This window comes from Pecten maximus, chromosome 16 (genome assembly GCF_902652985.1).
Source record: "Pecten maximus chromosome 16, xPecMax1.1, whole genome shotgun sequence".
Classification (NCBI taxonomy): domain Eukaryota; kingdom Metazoa; phylum Mollusca; class Bivalvia; order Pectinida; family Pectinidae; genus Pecten; species Pecten maximus.
In genome coordinates, this window is record NC_047030.1 from 37,072,392 (window position 1) to 37,098,661 (window position 26,270).

At 38.5% G+C, this 26,270-nt stretch overlaps 1 protein-coding gene and 1 long non-coding RNA gene across 6 annotated transcripts in view; one reads left to right on the forward strand and one right to left on the reverse strand.

Annotated features, from left to right (window-relative positions):
- LOC117345135 (lysophospholipid acyltransferase 5-like) overlaps positions 1-15,192 on the forward strand; it is a 54,567-nt gene extending 39,375 nt beyond the window's left edge. Inside the window, exons 7-14 of one of the 3 annotated variants that reach the window (XR_004536353.1) lie at positions 907-1,015; positions 1,576-1,662; positions 3,213-3,379; positions 4,345-4,492; positions 6,032-6,190; positions 8,789-8,910; positions 9,101-13,118; positions 13,399-15,192. Coding sequence is in view for 1 of the 3 variants with exons in the window: in XM_033908120.1 (XP_033764011.1) it covers positions 907-1,015; positions 1,576-1,662; positions 3,213-3,379; positions 4,345-4,492; positions 6,032-6,190; positions 8,789-8,910; positions 9,101-9,137 (829 nt within the window). In the remaining 2 variants the exon portion in view is untranslated. Of the gene's footprint in view, positions 1-906; positions 1,016-1,575; positions 1,663-3,212; positions 3,380-4,344; positions 4,493-6,031; positions 6,191-8,788; positions 8,911-9,100 lie in introns of all 3 variants that reach the window. The other 2 variants (XR_004536352.1, XM_033908120.1) reach the window with 2 other exon arrangements.
- A 110-nt stretch (positions 15,193-15,302) lies between these two features.
- LOC117345136 lies at positions 15,303-19,000 on the reverse strand. Of its 3 annotated transcripts, none has more exons than XR_004536354.1 (2): positions 18,898-19,000; positions 15,303-16,582 (listed from the first exon to the last, which is right to left on the reverse strand). It is a non-coding gene; the product is annotated as an uncharacterized LOC117345136 (long non-coding RNA). The 3 variants fall into 3 exon arrangements; XR_004536355.1 differs by having other exon boundaries at positions 18,856-19,000; XR_004536356.1 differs by lacking the exon at positions 18,898-19,000 and adding an exon at positions 18,645-18,706.
- Positions 19,001-26,270: the final 7,270 nt, after the last annotated feature.

Sequence of the window (26,270 nt, forward strand, 5' to 3'; positions counted from 1 at the left end):
AATGATATAGTTGTGATGACCCTCCGGCCAGGTATAATGACCCTCCGGCCAGGTATAATAATAAAATATAGTCTTAAGGACCCTCCGGCCAGGTATTATGACAAGATATAGTCGTGATGACCCTACAATAAAATATTAAAATATGGTTTTTATGACCCTCCGGCCAGGTATAATAATAAAATATAGTCTTAAGGACCCTCCGGCCAGGTATAATGACAAGATATAGTCGTGATGACCCTCCGGCCAGGTATAATGACCCACCGGCCAGGTATAATGACCCTCCAGCCAGGTATAATGACCCACCGGCCAGGTATAATGACCCTCTGGCCTGGTATAATGATATAGTCGTGATGACCCTCCGGCCAGGTACAATAATAAAATATGGTCTTGAGGACCCTCCGGCCAGGTACAATAATAAAATATGGTCTTGAGGACCCTCCGGCCAGGTACAATAATAAAATATAGTCGTGATGACCCTCCGGCCAGGTACAATAATAAAGTATAATGATGACCCTCCGCAGGTACAAAAATATGGTCGTGATGACCCTCCGGCCAGGTTCAATAATAAAATATGGTCTTGATGACCCTCCGGCCAGGTACAATAATAAAATATGGTCTTGAGGACCCTCCGGCCAGGTACAATAATAAAATATGGTCTTGATGACCCTCCGGCCAGTTACAATAATAAAATATGGTCTTGATGACCCTCCGGCCAGGTTCAATAATAAAATATGGTCTTGATGACCCTCCGGCCAGGTACAATAATAAAATATGGTCTTGATGACCCTCCGGCCAGTTACAATGATAAAATATGGTCTTGATGACCCTCCGGCCAGGTACAATAATAAAATATGGTCGTGATGACCCTCCGGCCAGGTACAATAATAATGTTTTGTATATTTTCAGTGTTATACCGGGACTTAAGAGACTAGGTCTGGGCATCGTGTACATTGCCTCCTACCATATAGGAGGACTCGTCTTTTCTACGGAGTCCTACAGAGACGATTCATTCCAGGTAAGATCTCTATACATTACCAGTGTATAGAAATAATTTATCATTTTGTTGTGTTTTTCAGTTTTTATCAGTCTTGACTATTATGAAATTGCAAGGTCACTAAGAGTACCGTATTTATTCTAATAAACGCCCCAGGGGCGTGAAATTTTTCCAAGGGGGGGGGGGGCGTTTAATGGAGATCAAAACTTCAGAGTCAGTAAGTTGTGAGATCTGTTGTATGTACCCATTTCACACCATGAAATATGTGTATATGTATCCAAAACATTGTAAAACTAAGTGACAAACTTTGTTTTGTGGTTTGTGTTAGTTTTATGTTGGATATCCTTTAAATAATTACCTCTGGACACATGTGGATAGATATATAACTGTGCCACGGTAAGTTCTTTTTCTCGAATTGAGGAATTTTTCTTTCCAAAAAAATGGTGGGGGGCGTTTATTAGGGTGGGGGCATTTATTAGAATAAATACGGTATTTTAAACTAGTGTTTTACAAAATTCTACAAAATGTCCAGATGTTGTACCAGACAATTTGATTTGGAAAATGTTTTGTTTCCCTTTCAGGATTTAAGTTGGGTATCAAAGTTTTTCTATATAACACTGTGGGGTAGAGTTATCCTCAACAAATACATCGGAAGCTGGCTCATCGCCGTAAGTATACACTGTTTACACTCCAGCCGATCTACTGGTCAAGCCTTCTTGTCCTCCAGTAGATCTACTGGTCAAGCCTTCTCGGCCTCCAGGTGATCTACTGGTCAAGCCTTCTTGGCCTCCAGTAGATCTACTGGTCAAGCCTTCTTGTCCTCCAGTAGATCTACTGGTCAAGCCTTCTCGGCCTCCAGGTGATCTACTGGTCAAGCATTCTTGGCCTCCAGTCGATCCTCTGGTCAAGCCTTCTCGGCTTCCAGGTGATCTACTGGTCAAGCCTTCTTGGCCTCCAGTAGATCTACTGGTCAAGCCCTTTTGCCCTCCAGTCGATACACTGGTCAAGCCTTCTTGGCCTCCAGTTGATCTACTGGTCAAGCCATCTCGGCCTCCAGGTGATCTACTGGTCAAGCCTTCTTGGCCTCCAGCCGATCTGCTGGTCAAGCCTTCTTGGCCTCCAGTAGATCTACTGGTCAAGCCTTCTTGGCCTCCAGTAGATCTACTGGTCAAGCCTTTTTTGCCTCCAGTAGATCTACTGGTCAAGCATTCTTATAACCATGTAAACACATCTTTTAATCTTTATCCTCAAATAAGCCCACATCTCTAGTGTTAAAGTACGATAGTCATCCTGAGTTAAGCCCCTTTCCCTAGTTTAAAAGATTATATATATCCTACTCCGGGGAGGGCGTATTTCTAAACCATTTTGGTAAGTGTTTTAGAATTAGAAATTATGTAGAATCTAAGAAATTTGGCATATTTGAAAATAAACATCAGTGTTCATATATTAATGGTTGTAATTTAAATATATGTAATGCCTTGGGTCCTGTCTGTATATTTTTAGGAGGGAACGTGTATATTGGTCGGTGTGTCCTATAATTTGAACATTATATTTTTAGGAGGGAACATGTATATTGATGGGCGTGTCCTATAATTTGATTATTATATTTTAAAGAGGGAACGTGTATATTTGTGGATGTGTCCTATAATTTGAACATTATATTTATAGGAGGGAATGTGTATATTGGTCGGCGTGTCCTATAATTTGAACATTATATTTTTAGGAGGGAATGTGTATATTGGTGGGCGTGTCCTATAATTTGAACGTTATATTTTTAGGAGGGAATGTGTATATTGATGGGCGTGTCCTATAATTTGAACATTATATTTTTAGGAGGGAAGGTGTATATTGGTGGGCGTGTCCTATAATTTGAACATTATATTTTTAGGAGGGAATGTGTATATTGGTGGGCGTGTCCGATAATTTGAACATTATATTTATAGGAGGGAACGTGTATATTGGTGGGCGTGTCCGATAATTTGAACGTTATATTTTTAGGAGGGAACGTGTATATTGGTGGGCGTGTCCTATAATTTGAACGTTATATTTTTAGGAGGGAAGGTGTATATTGGTGGGCGTGTCCTTTAATTTGAACGTTATATTTTTAGGAGGGAACGTGTATATTGGTGGGCGTGTCCTATAATTTGAACGTTATATTTTTAGGAGGGAACGTGTATATTGGTGGGCGTGTCCTATAATTTGAACGTTATATTTTTAGGAGGGAACGTGTATATTGGTGGGCGTGTCCTACAACGGAAAGGACATCAATGGTAACATTGAGTGGAATGGTGTGTGTAATGTACAACTCCGGAAGCTGGAGGAAGGTTATCGACTCCGAGACTATATACAGTCCTTCAACTACAACACAAACCAGTGGATGGCAAAGTAGGTGATATATATAGGTCATAGGTCAGGAAAAATGCCAATATTGGTCATGGTCTACTACGACAAACCAGTAGATGGCAAAGTAGGTCATATATAAAGGTCATTTGAAATACCAGTGAATGGTAATATTGGTCATGGTCAGCTAAAACACAAACCAGTGGATGGCAAAGTAGGTCATATATATAGGTCAGAGGTAAAAAAAAAATGCCAGTGAAGGGTAATATTGGTCACGGTCAGCTACAACACAAACCCATGGTCAGCTACAAAAAAAAACTGGTGGATGGCAATGTAGGTCATATATATAGGTCATAGGTCAGTTGAAATGCCAGTGAATGGTGGTAATATTGTCAGCTACAATGAAAAACTGGTGGATGGCAATGTAGGTCATATATATAGGTCAAAGGTAAATTGAAATGGCATGAAATAGCTTGTATCGTATCTGATCGGCTTTTGTCTGGTTTAATGAATCTTGATCTAGTAACATATATTTGGTTCCAGTTCCCACATCTGCTTGTATAATTAGCAGTGTGATAGTTTGAAAATTTAAAACCCCACACACACCTAGGAACAAAACCCCACACACACCTAGGAACAAAGCCCCTGGACACACACCTAGGAACAAAACCCCTGGACACACACCTAGGAACAAAACCCCTGGACACACACCTAGGAACAAAACCCCTGGACACACACCTAGGAACAGAGATTGAATATTACTTGGTCTCTTTTCTTAACGCCTTTGAATCCTCCGAGGATCAAATATTCTCCATTGATAGAAAAAGGTGTTTCATCGAAATTGTGAATTTTACTACCTGCAGATCTACCTGACAGTTTGATGTCATATACCAAAAGTAGGTCGCTGTGACCTACATTTCCCATTACTACAGATTATAACAATGTTATTTCTGTGCTGGGAATAAAAGATTTTGTCTTAGATGTTCTATTTTATTTCTTTTTTATTTCAGATATGTTTTTAAAAGACTACGGTTCCTGGGAAACAAATTTCTGTCACAGGCCGTCACCCTGTTTTACCTGGCCATGTGGCATGGGACGAGATCAGGATATTATATGAACTTCGCATTAGAGTTTATAATGATGAATTGTGAAAACCAGGTAATATGTCTGTCCTGTATTCTATGTGGGGAGGGAGGGGGGTTATAATGATGAATTGTGAAAACCAGGTAATACTAATTCGCTCCTGTATTCTATGTGGAGAGGGGTGTCTCAATTGATCCCCTTGATTTAGTTATTATTAGTGAACTTCATTATTAATGCCCAGCTGGTGAAAAAGGGGAGGAGGGGGCTATAGGTTTCCTCCCCATCCGTCAGTCGGTCAGTCCGCCCACTCTCAGCCATTCTTCAAGGTATGTTGGTGAAGTTGGTATATAACTTCAGTATGAGTAGTTACAGATCCAGTTTGAGTTTCGGGAATTTTTGGGTCAAGGTCACTGTGACTATTTTTAGTGGGGCTAGTAGGGGACGTGTATTACTGGGGCCAGTAGGGGACATGTATTACTGGGGCCAGTAGGTGACATGTATTACTGGGGCCAGTAGGGGACGTGTATTACTGGGGCCAGTAGGGGACGTGTATTACTGGGGCCAGTAGGGTACGTGTATCACTGGGGCCAGTAGGGGACGTGTATCACTGGGGCCAGTAGGGGACGTGTATCACTGGGGCCAGTAGGGGACATGTATTACTGGGGCCAGTAGGGGACGGGGCCAGTAGGGGACGTGTATTACTGGGGCCAATAGGGGACCTGTATTACTGGGGACGTGTATTACTGGGGCCAGTAGGGGACGAGTATTACTGGGGCCAGTAGGGGACGTGTATTACTGGGGCCAGTAGGGGACGTGCATTACTGGGGCCAGTAGGGGACGTGCATTACTGGGGCCAGTAGGGGACGTGCATTACTGGGGCCAGTAGGGGACGTGCATTACTGGGGCCAGTAGGGGACGTGCATTACTGGGGCCAGTAGGGGACGTGCATTACTGGGGCCAGTAGGGGACGTGCATTACTGGGGCCAGTAGGGGACGTGCATTACTGGGGCCAGTAGGGGACGTGCATTACTGGGGCCAGTAGGGGACGTGCATTACTGGGGCCAGTAGGGGACGTGTATTACTGGGGCCAGTAGGGGACGTGTATTACTGGGGCCAGTAGGGGACGTGTATTACTGGGGCCAGTAGGGGACGTGTATTACTGGGGCCAGTAGGGGACGTGTATTACTGGGGCCAGTAGGGGACATGTTTTGCTTTAGCAATACCCAGCTTGCTTCTTGGTATAAATTTAATGAATATATAATTAATCAAGGAAAATGTGATACAATTAATTTAGACAAAAAAGAAGAGTTTCAGGTATATATACCAGGGTAGTTTTAAACACAAGATTATTAAGAGTTAGGATATCTATCAATGTACTTAGACTTGAAAATGTTATCATGTTCATTCTATCTACCCCATGAAATTCAGCACAGTTGGCAGGTCGAATACAAGTGTTAATGGTGTGTAAATTTAACAGAAATTTCTCATAAATTTTTTATCTTAAACATTGAAATAATATCTTATATTTCATATTTTTATTGTTAAACTTTAAAATAATATCTTATATTGCATATTTTTTATCGTAAAACTTTCAAATGATATTCTATATTTCAGGTGATGGCGTTAACACCGAGGATTCCAGCGCTGGAGAAGTTTAACAGCTCACCTATATTACAACCTGTGCTGTATATACTCAAAAAGCTCATCACAACATTCTGTATGGGATATGCCCTGCTTAGTTTTGTACTTTTAAATTTCAATGATTATACAAAAGTAAGTGGTTTAATTACATAGAGATTAAATGACAAAATTAATGATTTGACAGATGCAAAAAAAACAAGAAAATAAATGAACAATTTTTTATGAGTAATCATTTTCATTGAAGTTTTAAATGAGTTATTTTTTTAATGATAAATTAAAAATTTTGAAGAGTAATTAATTTCAAATACGGACAGTGAAACCTGACTTTACTGACCTCTGACTTAAAGAACATCCTGGCTGTGTCATCCGACCAATAATTTTAGCCAGAGAAAGGCAAACTGCTCCACTGTCATATATTGCTGAAACTGACTTTATATACCGACCCAATGTAATATCCGACACTGAGACAGTGCCATACAGTGTCGGTGAAGACAGGTTTCAATGTAGTAATTAATTTTTTGCTGTGGTAGTTTTACTGACCCTCAATATCGATGTAACTGTGGTGGTTTAACTGACCATCAATCTTGCTGTAACTGGTAGTTTTACTGATCCTCAATCTCGCTGTAACTGGTAGTTTTACTGACCCTCAATCTCGCTGTAACTGATATTTTACTGATCTTCGCGATCTCGCTGTAACTGTTGAAGTTTTACTGACCCTCAATCCCTCTGTAAATGTGGTAGTTTTACTGAACCTCAATCTCGCTGTAACTGTTGTAGTTTTACTGACCCTCAGTCTCGCTGTAACTGGTAGTTTTACTGATCGTCAATCTCGCTGTAACTGGTATTTTTACTGACCCTCAATCTCGCTGTAACTGGTATTTTTACTGACCCTCAATCTCGCTGTAACTGGTAGTTTTACTGACCCTCAATCTTGCTGTAACTGCTAGTTTTACTGATCGTCAATCTCGCTGTAACTGGTAGTTTTACTGACCCTCAATCTCGCTGTAACTGGTAGTTTTACTGACCCTCAATCCCGCTGTAACTGGTAGTTTTACTGACCCTCAATCTCGCTGTAACTGATAGTTTTACTGATTGTCAATCTCGCTGTAACTGATAGTTTTACTGACCCTCAATCTCGCTGTAACTGATTGTTTTACTGATCCATTATCTTGTTGTTACTGTGGTAGTTTTATTTACCCTCAATCTCGCTGTAACTGTGTTAGTTTACTGACCCTCAATCTCGCTGTAACTGATAGTTTTACTGACCCTCAATCTCGCTGTAACTGTGTTAGTTTACTGACCCTCAATCTCACTGTAACTGATAGTTTTACCGATCCTCAATCTCGCTGTAACGTGGTAGTTTTACTGACCCTCAATCTCGCTGTAACTGGTAGTTTTACTGATCCTCAATCTCGCTGTAACTGGTAGTTTTACTGATCCTCAATCTCGCTGTAACTGGTAGTTTTACTGATCCTCAATCTCGCTGTAACTGGTAGTTTTACTGACCCTCAATCTCGCTGTAACTGGTAGTTTTACTGATCCTCAATCTCGCTGTAACTGGTAGTTTTACTGACCCTCAATCTCGCTGTAACTGTGGTAGTTTTACCGACCCTCAATCTCGCTGTAACTGGTAGTTTTACTGATCCTCAATCTCGCTGTAACTGGTAGTTTTACTGATCCTCAATCTCGCTGTAACTGGTAGTTTTACTGATCCTCAGTCTCGCTGTAACTGGTAGTTTTACCGACCCTCAATCTCGCTGTAACTGTGGTAGTTTTACCGACCCTCAATCTCGCTGTAACTGTGGTAGTTTTACCGACCCTCAATCTCGCTGTAACTGGTAGTTTTACTGATCCTCAATCTCGCTGTAACTGGTAGTTTTACTGATCCTCAATCTCGCTGTAACTGGTAGTTTTACAGATCCTCAATCTCGCTGTAACTGGTAGTTTTACCGACCCTCAATCTCGCTGTAACTGTGGTAGTTTTACCGACCCTCAATCTCGCTGTAACTGTGGTAGTTTTACTGATCCTCAATCTCGCTGTAACTGTGGTAGTTTTACTGATCCTTGATCTTACTGTAACCTGTCCTGTTTTACTTACAGGTTTACAGTCAGCTGTATTTTAATACTGACCCTCAATTTCGCTGTAACTATTGTATGGTAGTTTTACTGACCCTTGATATTCCTGTAACTCTGATATTTTACTGATCTTCGCGACCTTGCTGTAATCAGTCCTGTTTTATCTGCAGGTTTACAGCCAGCTGTATTTTGATACTGGCCCTTAATATCCCTGTAACTGTGGTAGTTTGACTGATCCTCAATATCGCTGTAACTGCTCATTAACTGACCTCAATCTCGCTGTAACTGGTAGTTTCACTGACCCTCAATCTCGCTGTAACTGGTAGTTTCACTGACCCTCAATCTCGCTGTAACTGTGGTAGTTTCACTGACCCTCAATCTCGCTGTAACTGGTAGTTTCACTGACCCTCAATCTCGCTGTAACTGTGGTAGTTTTACTGATCGTCAATCTCGCTGTAACTGGTAGTTTTACTGACCCTCAATCTTGCTATAACTGGTAGTTTTACTGATCGTCAATCTCGATGTAACATGAAGTTTTACCGACCCTCAATCTCGCTGTAACTGTGGTAGTTTTACCGACCCTCAATCTTGCTGTAACTGTGGTAGTTTTACTGATCGTCAATCTCGCTGTAACCTGTCCTGTTTTACTTTCAGGTTTACAGTCAGCTGTATTTTATTGGTCATGTGTTTTTCCTTGGCTGGCCGCTCCTACATTTCATTATAAGATCAATGTTTGTCAGAAACAAGTCGTCGTCAAATGGACATTTGTCGGAGAAGTAAGTTTCTTGTGTCACATCAATTCTATCCTCCAGTATGACAATATGACATTTTCCAGCCATGCAGGCATTCTGATAATTACAGAATATGTTTTGTATTGATGTGATAATTTATAAAATGTTTGTAATTATTATTTATATTGATAAGGGTCTTTGTTTAAAAGTTTGTTTTTGTTTTATTTTTTTTCAGAAAAGATTCCACTGTGGAAAAGCCTAAGGAGGAATAGAGACACAGGGATGGAGAAATTTTAAGAGTTGACAACTTACAGTAAAGAGTGTCAATATAATGTTAAATTATTATTGTAAATGCTATATTTTATGTAAAATTAAAACAGTCTCTCGTAAGGAGATCAAATGTAACCATTTACTGTTGGTATATCACATTGTTGTCGACTCGTCAGAGTCATTAAGTCAAATGACTTTTTGGTCATCTTGGTATGGTGAGACTCGTAACCTGCTCAAATCTTGAAAAATGCACGAATCACAACTTCTTATTCATTTTCTTTGATCAGAATTTACAAAAAGTAAAAATCAATTTTAGTAAGCTTGATTAGTCATCAAAAGCATAGAGTGTCATACAAAAAGGAACATGTTGATGATACTGTTGTACTTTGAGGTTGATAACAAGGTCATGTTGATGATACTGTTGTACTTTGAGGTTGATAACAAGGTCATGTTGATGATACTGATGTACTTTGAGGTTGATAACAAGGTCATGTTGATGATACTGTTGTACTTTGAGGTTGATAACAAGGTCATGTTGATGATACTGTTGTACTTTGAGGTTGATAACAAGGTCATGTTGATGATACTGTTGTACTTTGAGGTTGATAACAAGGTCATGTTGATGATACTGTTGTACTTTGAGGTTGATAACAAGGTCATGTTGATGTGACTGATGTACTTTGAGGTTGATAACAAGGTCATGTTGATGATACTGTTGTACTTTGAGGTTGATAACAAGGTCATGTTGATGATACTGTTGTACTTTGAGGTTGATAACAAGGTCATGTTGGTGTGACTGATGTACTTTGAGGTTGATAACAAGGTCGTTTTGTTTATTGACCAATATAAAACATTTTTGACCTTTGAAGGGCTCTGACCTTTATATTCCTGCAGGATAGCTACAGTGTTGTCTGTTGAAGTTTTTGTCTGGCTATTCAAGACTTTATCAGACTTTGTATAAAGTTTATCAAGTCTCACAATTTCACCTTGGTGACATATTGTAGATATGCTTATTTCAGTAAATTTCAAATTTTAATGTATAATCAGACTTCAGAAAATTGTCCAATTTTAGTATGATATAAAAATTTCAGCACATCAGATTTTATCATATAATCAAATTTCAAGAACATCAATGATTGATATATGTCACAGGAATTACTCTATCTCAAATTTTTAATTAGCGTAACATGCTAAAATTAATATGTAAACCGGTAAAAATGCAAAAATACAATACAGTGACTTATTGAGGATCAAAGGTCAGGAGATAGGGTCACTGATTTAGTACTGAAGATATAATAACTCATATTTTATTTGTAAGGATCATTTTACTTAACTGCCATATATACAGATATAGAGAAGCTACAGAGAATATGGTTGGACTGTTAATTGTTTATTTATCAGAATGATATTAATGGATCTCGTTAATCTATTAATCAGGTGATAAACAGCATGGATTGTTCAAATTTTAAATAACCTTCATTTCAAAGTCAGCTCAAGTCTTGATCTTGAATACTACTTGGAAGCTCTACCAATCCATTAGAGAAATTCTCCCTAGCCAAGTAGGACGTAGTTAATATGTTACCAGGGTAACTCCGACACTCTACTGATCGAGTTATAGAGAAATTCTCCCTAGCCGAGTAGGACGTAGTTAATATGTTACCAGGGTAACTCCGACACTCTACTGATCGAGTTATAGAGAAATTCTCCCTAGCCGAGTAGGACGTAGTTAATATGTTACCAGGGTAACTCCGACACTCTACTGATCGAGTTATAGAGAAATTCTCCCTAGCCGAGTAGGACGTAGTTAATATGTTACCAGGGTAACTCCGACACTCTACTGATCGAGGTATAGAGAAATTCTCCCTAGCCGAGTAGGACGTAGTTAATATGTTACCAGGGTAACTCCGACACTCTACTGATCGAGGTATAGAGAAATTCTCCCTAGCCGAGTAGGACGTAGTTAATATGTTACCAGGGTAACTCCGACACTCTACTGATCGAGTTATAGAGAAATTCTCCCTAGCCGAGTAGGACGTAGTTAATATGTTACCAGGGTAACTCCGACACTCTACTGATCGAGGTATAGAGAAATTCTCCCTAGCCGAGTAGGACGTAGTTAATATGTTGCCAGGGTAACTCCGACACTCTACTGATCGAGTTATAGAGAAATTCTCCCTAGCCGAGTAGGACGTAGTTAATATGTTGCCAGGGTAACTCCGACACTCTACTGATCGAGTTATAGAGAAATTCTCCCTAGCCGAGTAGGACGTAGTTAATATGTTGCCAGGGTAACTCCGACACTCTACTGATCGAGTTATAGAGAAATTCTCCCTAGCCGAGTAGGACGTAGTTAATATGTTGCCAGGGTAACTCCGACACTCTACTGATCGAGTTATAGAGAAATTCTCCCTAGCCGAGTAGGACGTAGTTAATATGTTGCCAGGGTAACTCCGACACTCTACTGATCGAGTTATAGAGAAATTCTCCCTAGCCGAGTAGGACGTAGTTAATATGTTACCAGGGTAACTGGGGACATTCTACTGATTGAGTTATAGAAAATTTCTCCCTAGCCAAGTGACTGGTACATTGTTTTTTGTATTTTTACCAGGGTCAATTCAAGTGTAAAATGGACTCTACTCCATGTGTTTTATTTTGTAAACAATATTTCATGTTCAGTTCTTGATAACAGGTGGATGGCCAATGTTTTTTTTCTTTGATTTTTACAATGTTTGAAATTATTCAGATTTTGTGCCGTGAGATTTTGATAATTTCTTTGTCTGCACTGTTGTATCATTGTAGATATCATGTTTTATTAGTCTGAATCAAATCCATATTGGACCAAATTCTTGTAATTTATGAGAGAAATATAGATTCTCTAAGAATTTTTAATGAAGAAGAGAGCGGCTGTATTGGTGTGTTTTATAGAATTCAGCCTTTAATGTGTCTATCTTTCTGTATAACGGTGCCTTTCTCCTTATCTGCCATATCTGGTGTGAATTACAATTTACATAATAACTAAATAGGTTTGATAATCACTTATCTTCCATTCTCAATGAATCAGTCTTTCAAAGCGAATACTGTTGGGCTCGAGAGTTCCAAAAACAATTCCAATGAGTTCATGTTTTAGTTTGTTGTGTGTGGGTAATGTTAACCAGAGTCAATTTTGTCCTTCCAACTGACATGACAACAAGAGCGTTCCTTTGTGACATATTGTACTCTCACTTTATTTTTATTGCAGAAACACAGAGTTATCTCACTTCTAATTCATTTAAGCCTTTTTTAACCAAACAATATCTAAAAATATTTTGACAGGAAATATTATTTTGTTAATTAAGATCATTACACAGTATATCTGTCCATTTATGAGATGTGCCAAACTTACATTTTGGTATCCTGCATTTTTAGAACCAAAGCAAAAAATCCTCAGTCATGGACCTGATTAAAATTCAGATAGATGGAAAAGGACATGCATTGAGTACCTAGACAGGTAAATTGGGACATACATACCTAGACAGGTAAAATGGGACGTATACTGTGACAGGTAAAATAGGAAGTTTACCTAGACAGGTAAAATGGAACGTATACCTAGACAGGTAAAATGGGACATTTACCTAGACAGGTAAAATTGGATGTATACCTTGACAGGTAAAATGGGATGTATACCTAGACAGGTAAAATGGGAAGTATACATGGACAGGTAAAATGGGACGTGTACCTAGACAGGTAAAATGGGACATATACCTAGACAGGTAAAATGGGACATATACATGGACAGGTAAAATGGGACGTGTACCTAGACAGGTAAAATGGGACGTATACCTGGACAGGTAAAATTGGATGTATACCTGGACAGGTAAAATGGGACGTATACCTAGACAGGTAAAATGGGACGTATACCTAGAAAGGTTATATGGGACGTATACCTGGACAGGTAAAATTGGATGTATACCTGGACAGGTAAAATGGGACGTGTACCTAGACAGGTAAAATGGGACGTATACCTGGACAGGTAAAATGGGATGTATACCTAGACAGGTAAAATGGGATGTATACCTAGACAGGTAAAATGGGACGTATACCTAGACAGGTAAAATGGGACGTATACCTTGACAGGTAACATTGGACATGTACCTAGACAGGTAAAATGGGACCTACAAATGTAAAATGGGACGTATACCTGGACAGGTAAAATGGGACATATACCTAGACAGGTAAAATTGGATGTATACCTGGACAGGTAAAATGGGACGTGTACCTAGACAGGTAAAATGGGACGTGTACACAATGTATCTCACTCTGTGATGGTCTGGTTACATATAAATGTTTCTGACTATTAATTAGTATTCACAAACATTCCTCCAAAACTTTGTCCGAAAGACATATTCAGGAAAGACTAAGTCATATTCACTATACTGTCAGGATTGTTCTGGTCTAATTCATACAGATTTTTCCCGATTAAATGAATCCATCTTTAATTCATAAAGAACTTGCCCCATTGAATCAATCCATCTTACAGAACTTTCCTGATTAAATTAATCTTTTTCTACTTCATAAAGAACTTTCCCAATTAAATGAATCCATCTCTAATTTGTACAGAACTTTCCCAACTAAATGAATCCTTTTCTAATTTGTACAGAACTGTTCCTATTATTTTTCTAATTCATAATAACACTTTCCCGATGAAATAAATTGATCACCAATTTGTACAGAACTTTTCCTATTTTATAATTAACAAATTAACATGTACATTTACCACTGTGATTTCTTGCCATTTATATGTGCTGTATAACATGATTGTTAAAAGATTCTACATTATTTCAAGGTGTAATAGTTGTATGTTTATATTGTACAAAACTCTTGACAGACCGCTTGGTAACTTATAATTATTTCCATAGTTCATTTGGTGTTACATGCATGGATCTAGTGTAAATCTAGACTAAATACCTTCATATATTATGTACCTATTTATACAGCTTGGTAGACTTGAGCAATTAGAATTAAGTGCCTTGCTCAAGACTTTTACATTACTAACATCAACGTAGAGGTAATCATGGGATTTATTGACTGAAATGTTGACGTCATTTACATAGAGACGTGTAGTGAGGGGGTTATTGACTGAAATGTTGACATGTCATTTACGTAGAGACTTGTAGTGAGAGGGTTATTGACTGAAATGTTGATGTCATTTACACAGAGACTTGTAGTGAGGAAGTTATTGACTGAAATGTTGATGTCATTTACGTAGAGACTTGTAGTGAGGGGGTTATTGACTGAAATGTTGACATGTCATTTACGTAGAGACTTGTAGTGAGAGGGTTATTGACTGAAATGTTGATGTCATTTACGTAGAGACTTGTAGTGAGAGGGTTATTGACTGAAATGTTGATGTCATTTACATAGAGACTTGTAGTGAGGGGGTTATTGACTGAAATGTTGACGTGTCATTTACGTAGAGACTTGTAGTGAGGGGGTTATTGACTGAAATGTTGACGTGTCATTTACGTAGAGACTTGTAGTGAGAGGGTTATTGACTGAAATGTTGACGTGTCATTTATGTAGAGACTTGTAGTGAGGGGGTTATTGACTGAAATGTTGACGTGTCATTTATGTAGAGACTTGTAGTGAGGGATTTATTGACTGAAATGTTGACGTGTCATTTATGTAGAGACTGTAGTGAGGGGTTATTGACTGAAATGTTGACATGTTATTTATGTAGAGACTTGTAGTGAGGGGGTTATTGACTGAAATGTTGACGTGTCATTTACGTAGAGACTTGTAGTGAGGGATTTATTGACTGAAATGTTGACGTGTCATTTATGTAGACTTGTAGTGAGAGGGTTATTGACTGAAATGTTGACATGTCATTTACGTAGAGACTTGTAGTGAGAGGGTTATTGACTGAAATGTTGACGTGTCATTTATGTAGAGACTTGTAGTGAGGGGGTTATTGACTGAAATGTTGACATGTCATTTACGTAGAGACTTGTAGTGAGGGGGTTATTGAGTTATTTACGTAGAGACTTGTAGTGAGGGGGTTATTGACTGAAATGTTGACATGTCATTTACGTAGAGACTTGTAGTGAGGGGGTTATTGAGTTATTTACGTAGAGACTTGTAGTGAGGGGTTATTGAGTTAGGTTTAACGTTTTCCTGTGTGTCATTTTTTGATAGAGCTTGTTTATGAGTGTATTAATGACAGTGATATGATTTTTATATGACCGAAGAATTTTACTGCAGAACGTGGGGACAGCTTTTTTAAATAGAACATACATGTATATGTGTCACATGACACCCCCAGTCTGTACCTCTAAGTCCAGGGGTCAGGTCAAACTAACCACTAAAAAGGCTTATCTAGAACATATATGCATTCATTTTCTTTTAAGCTGACTAAATGTTACATATCACGTAATGTCTATGTGGAAGAAGTAAAGGGTAGAATTGTTATGTTTGTATGAATGGTACATATCAGTGTAAATTCAAACTTCTTATTAATTCTAATTCAGAGTTGGGTGTTTCAGAATCGCTCTCATTCCCATAAACAAAAGGTCAAAGGTCAAGTTCGTCGAGACAAAATATAAGTTCATTTTCATTGTTTGTTTTGTGATCAGGTGGCATATACTTGCCTTTTACACCCAAGATCATCTCCTAAGGTCATTCCCTAAGGTCATTCCCTAAGGTCATCTCCTAAGGTCATTCCCTAAGGTTATTCCCTAAGGGTCATTCCCTAATTAGACGTGAAAATGTAGTTAGTCATCTGTGGCTTTCTCCCACAGTAAAACCCCGCTTCCATCTGGGCCAACAAGAGAGACTAGTATTTGTTGGTATAACTTGTTAATTTTTGGTAATTAGTCGCACATTCAGACACCTGATAGCCAATCTTGCCTGAACAATAAGAGTGATTGTCTGCTGTGAAAATTATGTGGGGTTTACATTAAAAATTCAAAGTTAAAAACAAGATAAGGTTGATGAAGACAGATTTTTTTCTTCTTTAATTCAAATCATTTTTATTAGATTATGTACATGTATATATTTTACTATTAAAATTGTTGAGATTTGGGTATGTGCACATTTTTTAACATTTCATTTAATGAAATCTTTTATGTGTGTCTGATGATGAATCTTTGTATAAAGAAGAAATGTATTTTAAATATTGATTTGTCAGTGTAAAGTGATCCTTGCCATGTAGAAAATGATGGTTCTACTTCTGTGTTCTATTTGCCTGTGCCAACTACAAGCTGTTTTGATAAATGTGTGTCCAGCATTCTAACTAAATGTAGTGCTACAGATGTACAGCTCCTTCAGCTGGGTAAAATATTACTTAATTTCATATGGGTTCATATTACTTCAGAGCTACAAGTAGAAAAACAATAGTTTGAAGTTTACCTAATCTGACACTGTTTGGAACCTGTACAGGTGTTGTTTGGTCTAATCTGACACTGTATGTAACCTGTACAGGTGTTGTTTGGAACCTGTACAGGTGTTGTTTGACCTAATCTGACACTGTATGTAACCTGTACAGGTGTTGTTTGACCTAATCTGACACTGTATGTAACCTGTACAGGTGTTGTTTGGAACCTGTACAGGTGTTGTTTGACCTAATCTGACACTGTATGTAACCTGTACAGGTGTTGTTTGACCTAATCTGACACTGTATGTAACCTGTACAGGTGTTGTTTGGTCTAATCTGACACTGTATGTAACCTGTACAGGTGTTGTTTGAAACCTGTACAGGTGTTGTTTGACCTAATCTGACTCTGTATGTAACCTGTACAGGTGTTGTTTGACCTAATCTGACACTGTATGTAACCTGTACAGGTGTTGTTTGACCTAATCTGACACTGTATGTAACCTGTACAGGTGTTGTATGTAACCTGTACAGGTGTTGTTTGACCTAATCTGACACTGTATGTAACCTGTACAGGTGTTGTTTGACCTAATCTGACACTGTATGTAACCTGTACAGGTGTTGTTTGACCTAATCCGACACTGTATGTAACCTGTACAGGTGTTGTTTGGTCTAATCCGACACTGTATGTAACCTGTACAGGTGTTGTTTGGTCTAATCTGACACTGTATGTAACCTGTACAGGTGTTGTTTGACCTAATCTGACACTGTATGTAACCTGTACAGGTGTTGTTTGGTCTAATCCGACACTGTATGTAACCTGTACAGGTGTTGTTTGACCTAATCTGACACTGTATGTAACCTGTACAGGTGTTGTTTGACCTAATCTGACACTGTATGTAACCTGTACAGGTGTTGTTTGACCTAATCTGACACTGTATGTAACCTGTACAGGTGTTGTTTGGTCTAATCCGACACTGTATGTAACCTGTACAGGTGTTGTTTGACCTAATCTGACACTTTATGTAACCTGTACAGGTGTTGTTTGGTCTAATCTGACACTGTATGTAACCTGTACAGGTGTTGTTTGACCTAATCTGACACTGTATGTAACCTGTACAGGTGTTGTTTGGTCTAATCTGACACTGTATGTAACCTGTACAGGTGTTGTTTGGTCTAATCTGACACTGTATGTAACCTGTACAGGTGTTGTTTGACCTAATCCGACACTGTATGTAACCTGTACAGGTGTTGTTTGGTCTAATCCGACACTGTATGTAACCTGTACAGGTGTTGTTTGACCTAATCTGACACTGTATGTAACCTGTACAGGTGTTGTTTGGTCTAATCCGACACTGTATGTAACCTGTACAGGTGTTGTTTGGTCTAATCTGACACTGTATGTAACCTGTACAGGTGTTGTTTGACCTAATCTGACACTGTATGTAACCTGTACAGGTGTTGTTTGGTCTAATCCGACACTGTATGTAACCTGTACAGGTGTTGTTTGACCTAATCTGACACTGTATGTAACCTGTACAGGTGTTGTTTGACCTAATCTGACACTGTATGTAACCTGTACAGGTGTTGTTTGACCTAATCTGACACTGTATGTAACCTGTACAGGTGTTGTTTGGTCTAATCCGACACTGTATGTAACCTGTACAGGTGTTGTTTGACCTAATCTGACACTTTATGTAACCTGTACAGGTGTTGTTTGGTCTAATCTGACACTGTATGTAACCTGTACAGGTGTTGTTTGACCTAATCTGACACTGTATGTAACCTGTACAGGTGTTGTTTGGTCTAATCTGACACTGTATGTAACCTGTACAGGTGTTGTTTGGTCTAATCTGACACTGTATGTAACCTGTACAGGTGTTGTTTGACCTAATCCGACACTGTATGTAACCTGTACAGGTGTTGTTTGGTCTAATCTGACACTGTATGTAACCTGTACAGGTGTTGTTTGACCTAATCCGACACTGTATGTAACCTGTACAGGTGTTGTTTGGTCTAATCCGACACTGTATGTAACCTGTACAGGTGTTGTTTGACCTAATCTGACACTGTATGTAACCTGTACAGGTGTTGTTTGACCTAATCTGACACTGTATGTAACCTGTACAGGTGTTGTTTGACCTAATCTGAAACTGTATGTAACCTGTACAGGTGTTGTTTGGTCTAATCTGACACTGTATGTAACCTGTACAGGTGTTGTTTGACCTAATCTTGACACTGTATGTAACCTGTACAGGTGTTGTTTGACCTAATCTGACACTGTATGTAACCTGTACAGGTGTTGTTTGACCTAATCTGAAACTGTATGTAACCTGTACAGGTGTTGTTTGGTCTAATCTGGCACTGTATGTAACCTGTACAGGTGTTGTTTGACCTAATCTGACACTGTATGTAACCTGTACAGGTGTTGTTTGACCTAATCTGACACTGTATGTAACCTGTACTGATTTGTTCTACAATTCTGTTTCTACAAAGTTATCAATAAAAAGAAAAGAGAAAATCTAATTTTCTTGTTCTCTGTTACTAGTTTGAGAATTTTCTGTATTAAGTCAAAATTATCCTAATAGCTGGAGCTGCCATTTTGGAACTAACAGCTTAAACAGCTGAGTCAACCGAAACGGACATGGGAGTTTAAGATCATGTTTAAAGTGGCAGAATTTGAAACTAGTGGCCATTTAATTACCAGCACAGTATGTATGATAATGTACCATTAACAGTTAACCAACTAGACGCCAGTGATGAAAACATAAGCAAGACAACTGGTTTGTGATATCTACTTTAATAGCACAAAGACAACTCAACATCACGCTAACATTTGTAGACTTTCAACACTGGAAGCAATGACACTGTTTATACAGCTCTTAACCAAGGAACAAAAATTGCATATACTAATTATCAGCATTATGATGACACTACAATAAATATTCTATAAACGTAAACAATGGCCTGACATAGGTTACACCTTCTGTGATAAAACATTTAAAATGTATGATTTTTTATATGACGCACACCGACAGAATTAGGTTCGACAAAGTTGTCTCCCTTTACATGCATAAAATTCACATTTATAAATCAGGCTGAGTTTTACTCATTATTATTATACACATATTAAGAAACTACAAAACAAGTTCAACACATATTCAATAAGAAAGTTTGAATTCATATCTGATAATGACTTTTAAAACTTAAGTTAAAACAGACCTAGGAATATTATTTACTTCTTTAACATTTATGCTACAAACTGGTATTATTTAGAAGAAAAACACCTGAGGATTTGAGTAACCAAAACTTGTTTCTTGTTTATTAAGAGAGGTAGAATCTGATCAAATTTATAGATGTACTAATTCCAAAATCTGTTTGTCGTCTGGAAATATCAACCATTTACGAAATTGGTATGTTTTTTAAAAGATTTAAGTTTGATTTTTTTTATTTAAGTAATTCCTGTTAAACATCTATTACAAAGATAACTATGTACAGCATTTCATATCAAATGAACCCAGTACTTGTTACGAAGTGGAGGATGACTAGTAACAAGGGTTGCCTCCCCTTGCTCACATTTTAAACATTAACATCTAAATAACATCAATAGATACAATTAACAATCACAAAGTCCAAGATTTCACCAATTTTATCGGCTGGACCCTGGTACCGATTATATCAGTACAACGACTTCAGACTCCAACCATCAATAACTTCAGTACAACGACTTCAGACTTCAACCATCAATAACTTCAAACTGATTACATCAGTTCCAGCCTTATTTAAGTTTATTTCCGATTTTATCGGCATTGTCCGTGCCCTCCACCAATCTGATTGGTCAGAGCTGCCTCTGATTTGATCAGTCACAGTTTTACGAATATGAACCATCTGCCGATTAGATCGCAGATAGAAATTTCAACACAGCTGAAAAACAACACATAGTACAACTGTAATCTCTAAACACAGACTTGTATCCAAGTCCCTAAATAAAGACACCTGGACATTGTTTAAGGGTAATTGTATTTTATATTCAGGCATAATTTAACCTCTAACCACATCGTGTGTATTGTAAACTGCCACATTTAACACGTTTTGTGTACAGGTCACCACATTTTGTATAAGAGTCACCACATGTGTGTATGGATCACCACATTTTGTATACAGCTAGGTCACCAACTTTTGTGTTCAGGTCACCACATTTTGTGTACGAGTCACCACATTTTGTGTACCTAGGATAACCACATTTTGTGTACAGCTAGGTCACCACATTTTGTGTACGACTAGGTTACCACATTTTGTGTACGGGTCACCACATTTTGTGTACGGTTCACCACATTTTGTGTATGGGTCACCACATTTTGTGTAGGGTCACCACATTTTGTGTATTGGTCACCACACTTTGGGTACCAGTCACCATATTGGTATACGGGTCACCACATTTTATGTACAGCTAGGTCACCACATTTTGTGTACACTAGGTCACCACATTTTGTGTACGGGTCACCACATTTTGTGTATGGGTCACCACATTTTGTGTAGGGTCACCACACTTTGTGTATTGGTCACCACACTTTGGGTACCAGTCACCATATTGGTATACGGGTCACCACATTTTATGTACAGCTAGGTGTCACCACATTTTGTGTACAGCTAGGTCACCACATTTTGTGTTCAGGTCACCACATTTTGTATACAGCTAGGTCACCACATTTTGTGTTCAGGTCACCACATTTTGTGTACGGGTCACCACATTTTGTGTATTGCTCACCACATTGTGGGTGCCAGTCACCACATTGGTATATGGGTCACCACATTTTATGCTTGGCTTACAACCTTCTGTATGGGCAGTTCCTGTACAGGAAACTACATTTGAGTTGCAATGTTGGTCGAAAGTCTATCAAACACTGAAGTGATTAGTGGATGATATGTTTACTATGCATCAAGACATTATAGATCTAAGGCTGTCAGCGAGATCTGATACATTGGCCAATATGTTCTAGTATTTAAAACTAGCCGAAGTTCGTACTGGACAAATGTCTCCCTCATCACACTTATCTCAACCCTGCTGTAGAAAAACTATTATGCAGATATCTTTGCAGAAGTTTCTTATTGCTTTTACAAGATCTGTCTTCTGTGATCACAATTATACAAGTTTATCACAAATTATACTCAATTCATACATAAATCTATTGATATACATATATATATATATATATTAAAATTTCTACATCTCATACTTGAGATTAACAATTAACAATGGAATTAAACAATACATTGTAGTTGTGGAGCACCTAGGTTCTCTCTTGGAGACAACATTCTACGAAAATCTCAAAGCAAATAAATAAAACATATTTCTTTTAAATAATAAAATAAACAAATAAAACACACCATGTACATGTACCCTGTCCATATAATACATTTTATCCACTCTTGGAACTTTTTCGACAAACTAGCTCTGTTAACTCCAAATTTCAATTTTGTTTTCAGTTATCAGAAATTGTATTCACAGATATTTTGTCAAAGATTATAATATCCAGAAGAACTCAATAGTTCAGAATAAAATAAAACACAAGATCCGGAAGATATAATTCTGCAGATGTATTGATAATAATATTGTTCTAAACATCTGGATTTTTAATCTTATATTCTAATAGAAACGCAGAGTCATGAAAACGGTCATCAAAAAGATATGAGGCTCTACATTATTATGTGCAGTGTATACCTATGAAACTATTAAGAGGGAAAAGAATAATTATTTCCTTTTACACGATTTGATTAAAACATCAAGTTCATAAAAAATTTGCCTTTGAATAAAAATCTTAACCAATGGCAAAAATATTTAAGACATCAAAACCACATTTTAAAAAATCTTAAATTTTCCAAATAAACAATGCACTTTTTATACCCAAAACAGATTTCGGATGTAAAAACTTTAATTATCCATAAATGCATAAGCCCCCTTCTAATGCATTTATCAACAAATAAGATCCCTAACAATTCATACTGTAGTTATCCACAAATACGATCCCTAACAATTCATACTGTAGTTATCCACAAATAAGATCCCTAACACTTCATACTGTAGTTATCCACAAATAAGATCCCTAACAATTCATACTGTAGTTATCCACAAATAAGATCCCTAACAATTCATACTGTAGTTATCCACAAATAAGATCCCTAACAATTCATACTGTAGTTATCCACAAATAAGATCCCTAACAATTCATACTGTAGTTATCCACAAATACGATCCCTAACAATTCATATTGTAGTTATCCACAAATACGATCCCTAACAATTCATACTGTAGTTATCCACAAATAAGATCCCTAACAATTCATACTGTAGTTATCCACAAATAAGATCCCTAACAATTCATACTGTAGTTATCCACAAATAAGATCCCTAACAATTCATACTGTAGTTATCCACAAATAAGATCCCTAACAATTCATGCTGTAGTTATCCACAAATAAGATCCCTAACAATTCATACTGTAGTTATCCACAAATACGATCCCTAACAATTCATACTGTAGTTATCCACAAATACGATCCCTAACAATTCATACTGTAGTTATCCACAAATAACATTCCTAACAGTTCATACTGTAGTTATCCACAAATAAGATCCCTAACAATTCATACTGTAGTTATCCACAAATACGATCCCTAACAGTTCATACTGTAGTTATCCACAAATAAGATCCCTAACAATTCATACTGTAGTTATCCACAAATAAAGTCCTTAACAAACCTTCTTCATTTTTTGCAAAATCATCAAATTTTAAATACTAAACTTTTACATTAGTAAAGGGGGCTTATTTGAGGATAGATACAAGACTAAACTTTTACAATAGGGAAGGGGGCTTATTTGAGGATAAATACAGTTGTAAACTTTACATAAGGGGAGGGGGGCTTATTTGAATATAAGTACTGTACTGAACTTAACATTAGGGGAGGGAGGCTTATTTAAGGATAAATACATATACTGCATTTAACCAAAATTTTTAAACACTTGCTAATTATTTCCTATGTGTTTGGCTCTTAATATTGAATCTACCTATATTTTATCAATGTCAAATAATACATTTCTGTGAATATAGCTTCAAGGTTGGAAGTATCATTAGATTTTTTCAGGTGTGAATAACAAGATGCCAGATTGGCCTGTATCTGTTACATGTTCTATAGTTCATAAAGTTTTTATACAAAATAACTCATTCGTAAATAACACGTTTTCACATACAGTTTATTCTCCGAGGGAGATCACATAAGCTTTTTACAACACAGATAAAACAAACCTTATCTGTCTAAATTAACCACAGCATTGACATTACATAGAGCCAGGAAAGGGATGATGGGTGTGTGTGGATCATATGTGTGGGGTGTGGATCATATGTATGGGGTGTGGATCATATGTGTAGGGTGTGGATCATATGTGTGGGGGGTGGATCATATGTGTAGGGTGTGGATCATATGTGTGGGGTGTGGATCATATGTATGGGGTGTGGATCATATGTGTGGGGTGTGGATCATATGTGTGGGGTGTGGATCATATGTGTGGGATGTGGATCATATGTGTGTGGATCATATGTGTGGGGTGTGGATCATATGTGTGGGGGGTGGATCATATGTGTAGGGTGTGGATCATATGTGTGGGGGGTGGATCATATGTATGGGGTGTGGATCATATGTGTGGGGTGTGGATCATATGTGTGGGGGTGGATCATATGTATGGAGTGTGGATCATATGTGTGGGGGGTGGATCATATGTATGGGGTGTGGATCATATGTATGGGGTGTGTGGATCATATGTATGGGGTGTGGATCATATGTGTGGGGTGTGGATCATATGTATGGGGTGTGGATCATATGTATGGGGTGTGGATCATATGTGTAGGGGGTGGATCATATGTATGGGGTTTGGATCGTATGTGTGGGGGGTGGATCATATGTGTAGGGTGTGGATCATGTGTGTGTGGATCATATGTGTGGGGTGTGGATCATATGTGTGTGTGGATCATATGTGTGGGGGGTGGATCATATGTGTGGGGGTGGATCATATGTATGGGGTGTGGATCATTTGTGTGTGTGTGGATCATATGTGTAGGGTGTGGATCATATGTATGGGGTGTGGATCATATGTGTGTGTGTGGATCATATGTATGGGGTGTGGATCATATGTATGGGGTGTGGATCATATGTGTGGGGTGTGGATCATATGTGTGTGTGTGGATCATATGTATGGGGTGTGGATCATATGTATGGGGGTGGATCATATGTGTGGGGTGTGGATCATATGTATGGGGTGTGGATCATATGTGTGGGGTGTGGATCATATGTGTGGGGGGTGGATCATATGTATGGAGTGTGGATCATGTGTGTAGGGTGTGGATCATATGTGTGGGGTGTGGATCATATGTATGGGGTGTGGATCATATGTATGGGGTGAGGATCATATGTATGGGGTGTGGATCATATGTATGGGTTGTGGATCATATGTATGGGGTGTGGATCATATGTATGGGGTGTGGATCATATGTGTGGGGTGTGGATCATATGGGTGTGTGTGGATCATATGTATGGGTGTGGATCATATGTATGGGTTGTGGATCATATGTATGGGTTGTGGATCATATGTATGGGGTGTGGATCATATGTATGGGGTGTGGATCATATGTGTGGGGTGTGGATCATATGGGTGTGTGTGGATCATATGTATGGGTGTGGATCATATGTATGGGTTGTGGATCATATGTATGGGGTGTGGATCATATGTATGGGGTGTGGATCATATGTGTGGGGTGTGGATCATATGTGTGAGGTGTGGATCATATGTGTAGGGTGTGGATCATATGTGTGGGGTGTGGATCATATGTATGGGGTGTGGATCATATGTATGGGGTGTGGATCATATGTGTGTGTGTGGATCATATGTACGGGGTGTGGATCATATGTGTGGGGTGTGGATCATATGTATGGGGTGTGGATCATATGTATGGGGTGTGGATCATATGTGTGTGTGTGGATCATATGTGTAGGGTGTGGATCATATGTGTGGGGGTGGATCATATGTATGGGGTGTGGATCATGTGTGGGGTGTGGATCATATGTATGGGGTGTGGATCATATGTATGGGGTGTGGATCATATGTATGGGGTGTGGATCATATGTATGGGGTGTGGATCATATGTATGGGGTGTGGATCATATGTATGGGGTGTGGATCATATGTGTGGGGTGTGGATCATATGTGTAGGGGTGTGGATCATATGTGTGGGGTGTGGATCATATGTATGGGGGTGGATCATATGTGTGGGGTGTGGATCATATGTATGGGGTGTGGATCATATGTATGGGTGTGGATCATATGTGTGTGTGTGGATCATATGTATAGGGTGTGGATTATATGTATTGGGTGTGGATCATATGTATGTGTGTGGATCATATATATAGGGTGTGGATCATATGTATGGGTTGTGGATCATATGTGTGTGTGTGGATCATATGTGTAGGGTGTGGATCATATGTGTGGGGGGTGGATCATATGTGTGGGGTGTGGATCATATGTGTAGGGTGTGGATCATATGTGTGGGGTGTGGATCATATGTATGGGGGGTGGATCATATGTATGGGGTGTGGATCATGTGTGGGGGGTGGATCATATGTGTGGGGTGTGGATCATTTGTGTGTGTGTGGATCATATGTATGGGGTGTGGATCATATGTGTGGGGTGTGGATCATGTGTGTAGGGTGTGGATCATATGTATGGGGTGTGGATCATATGTG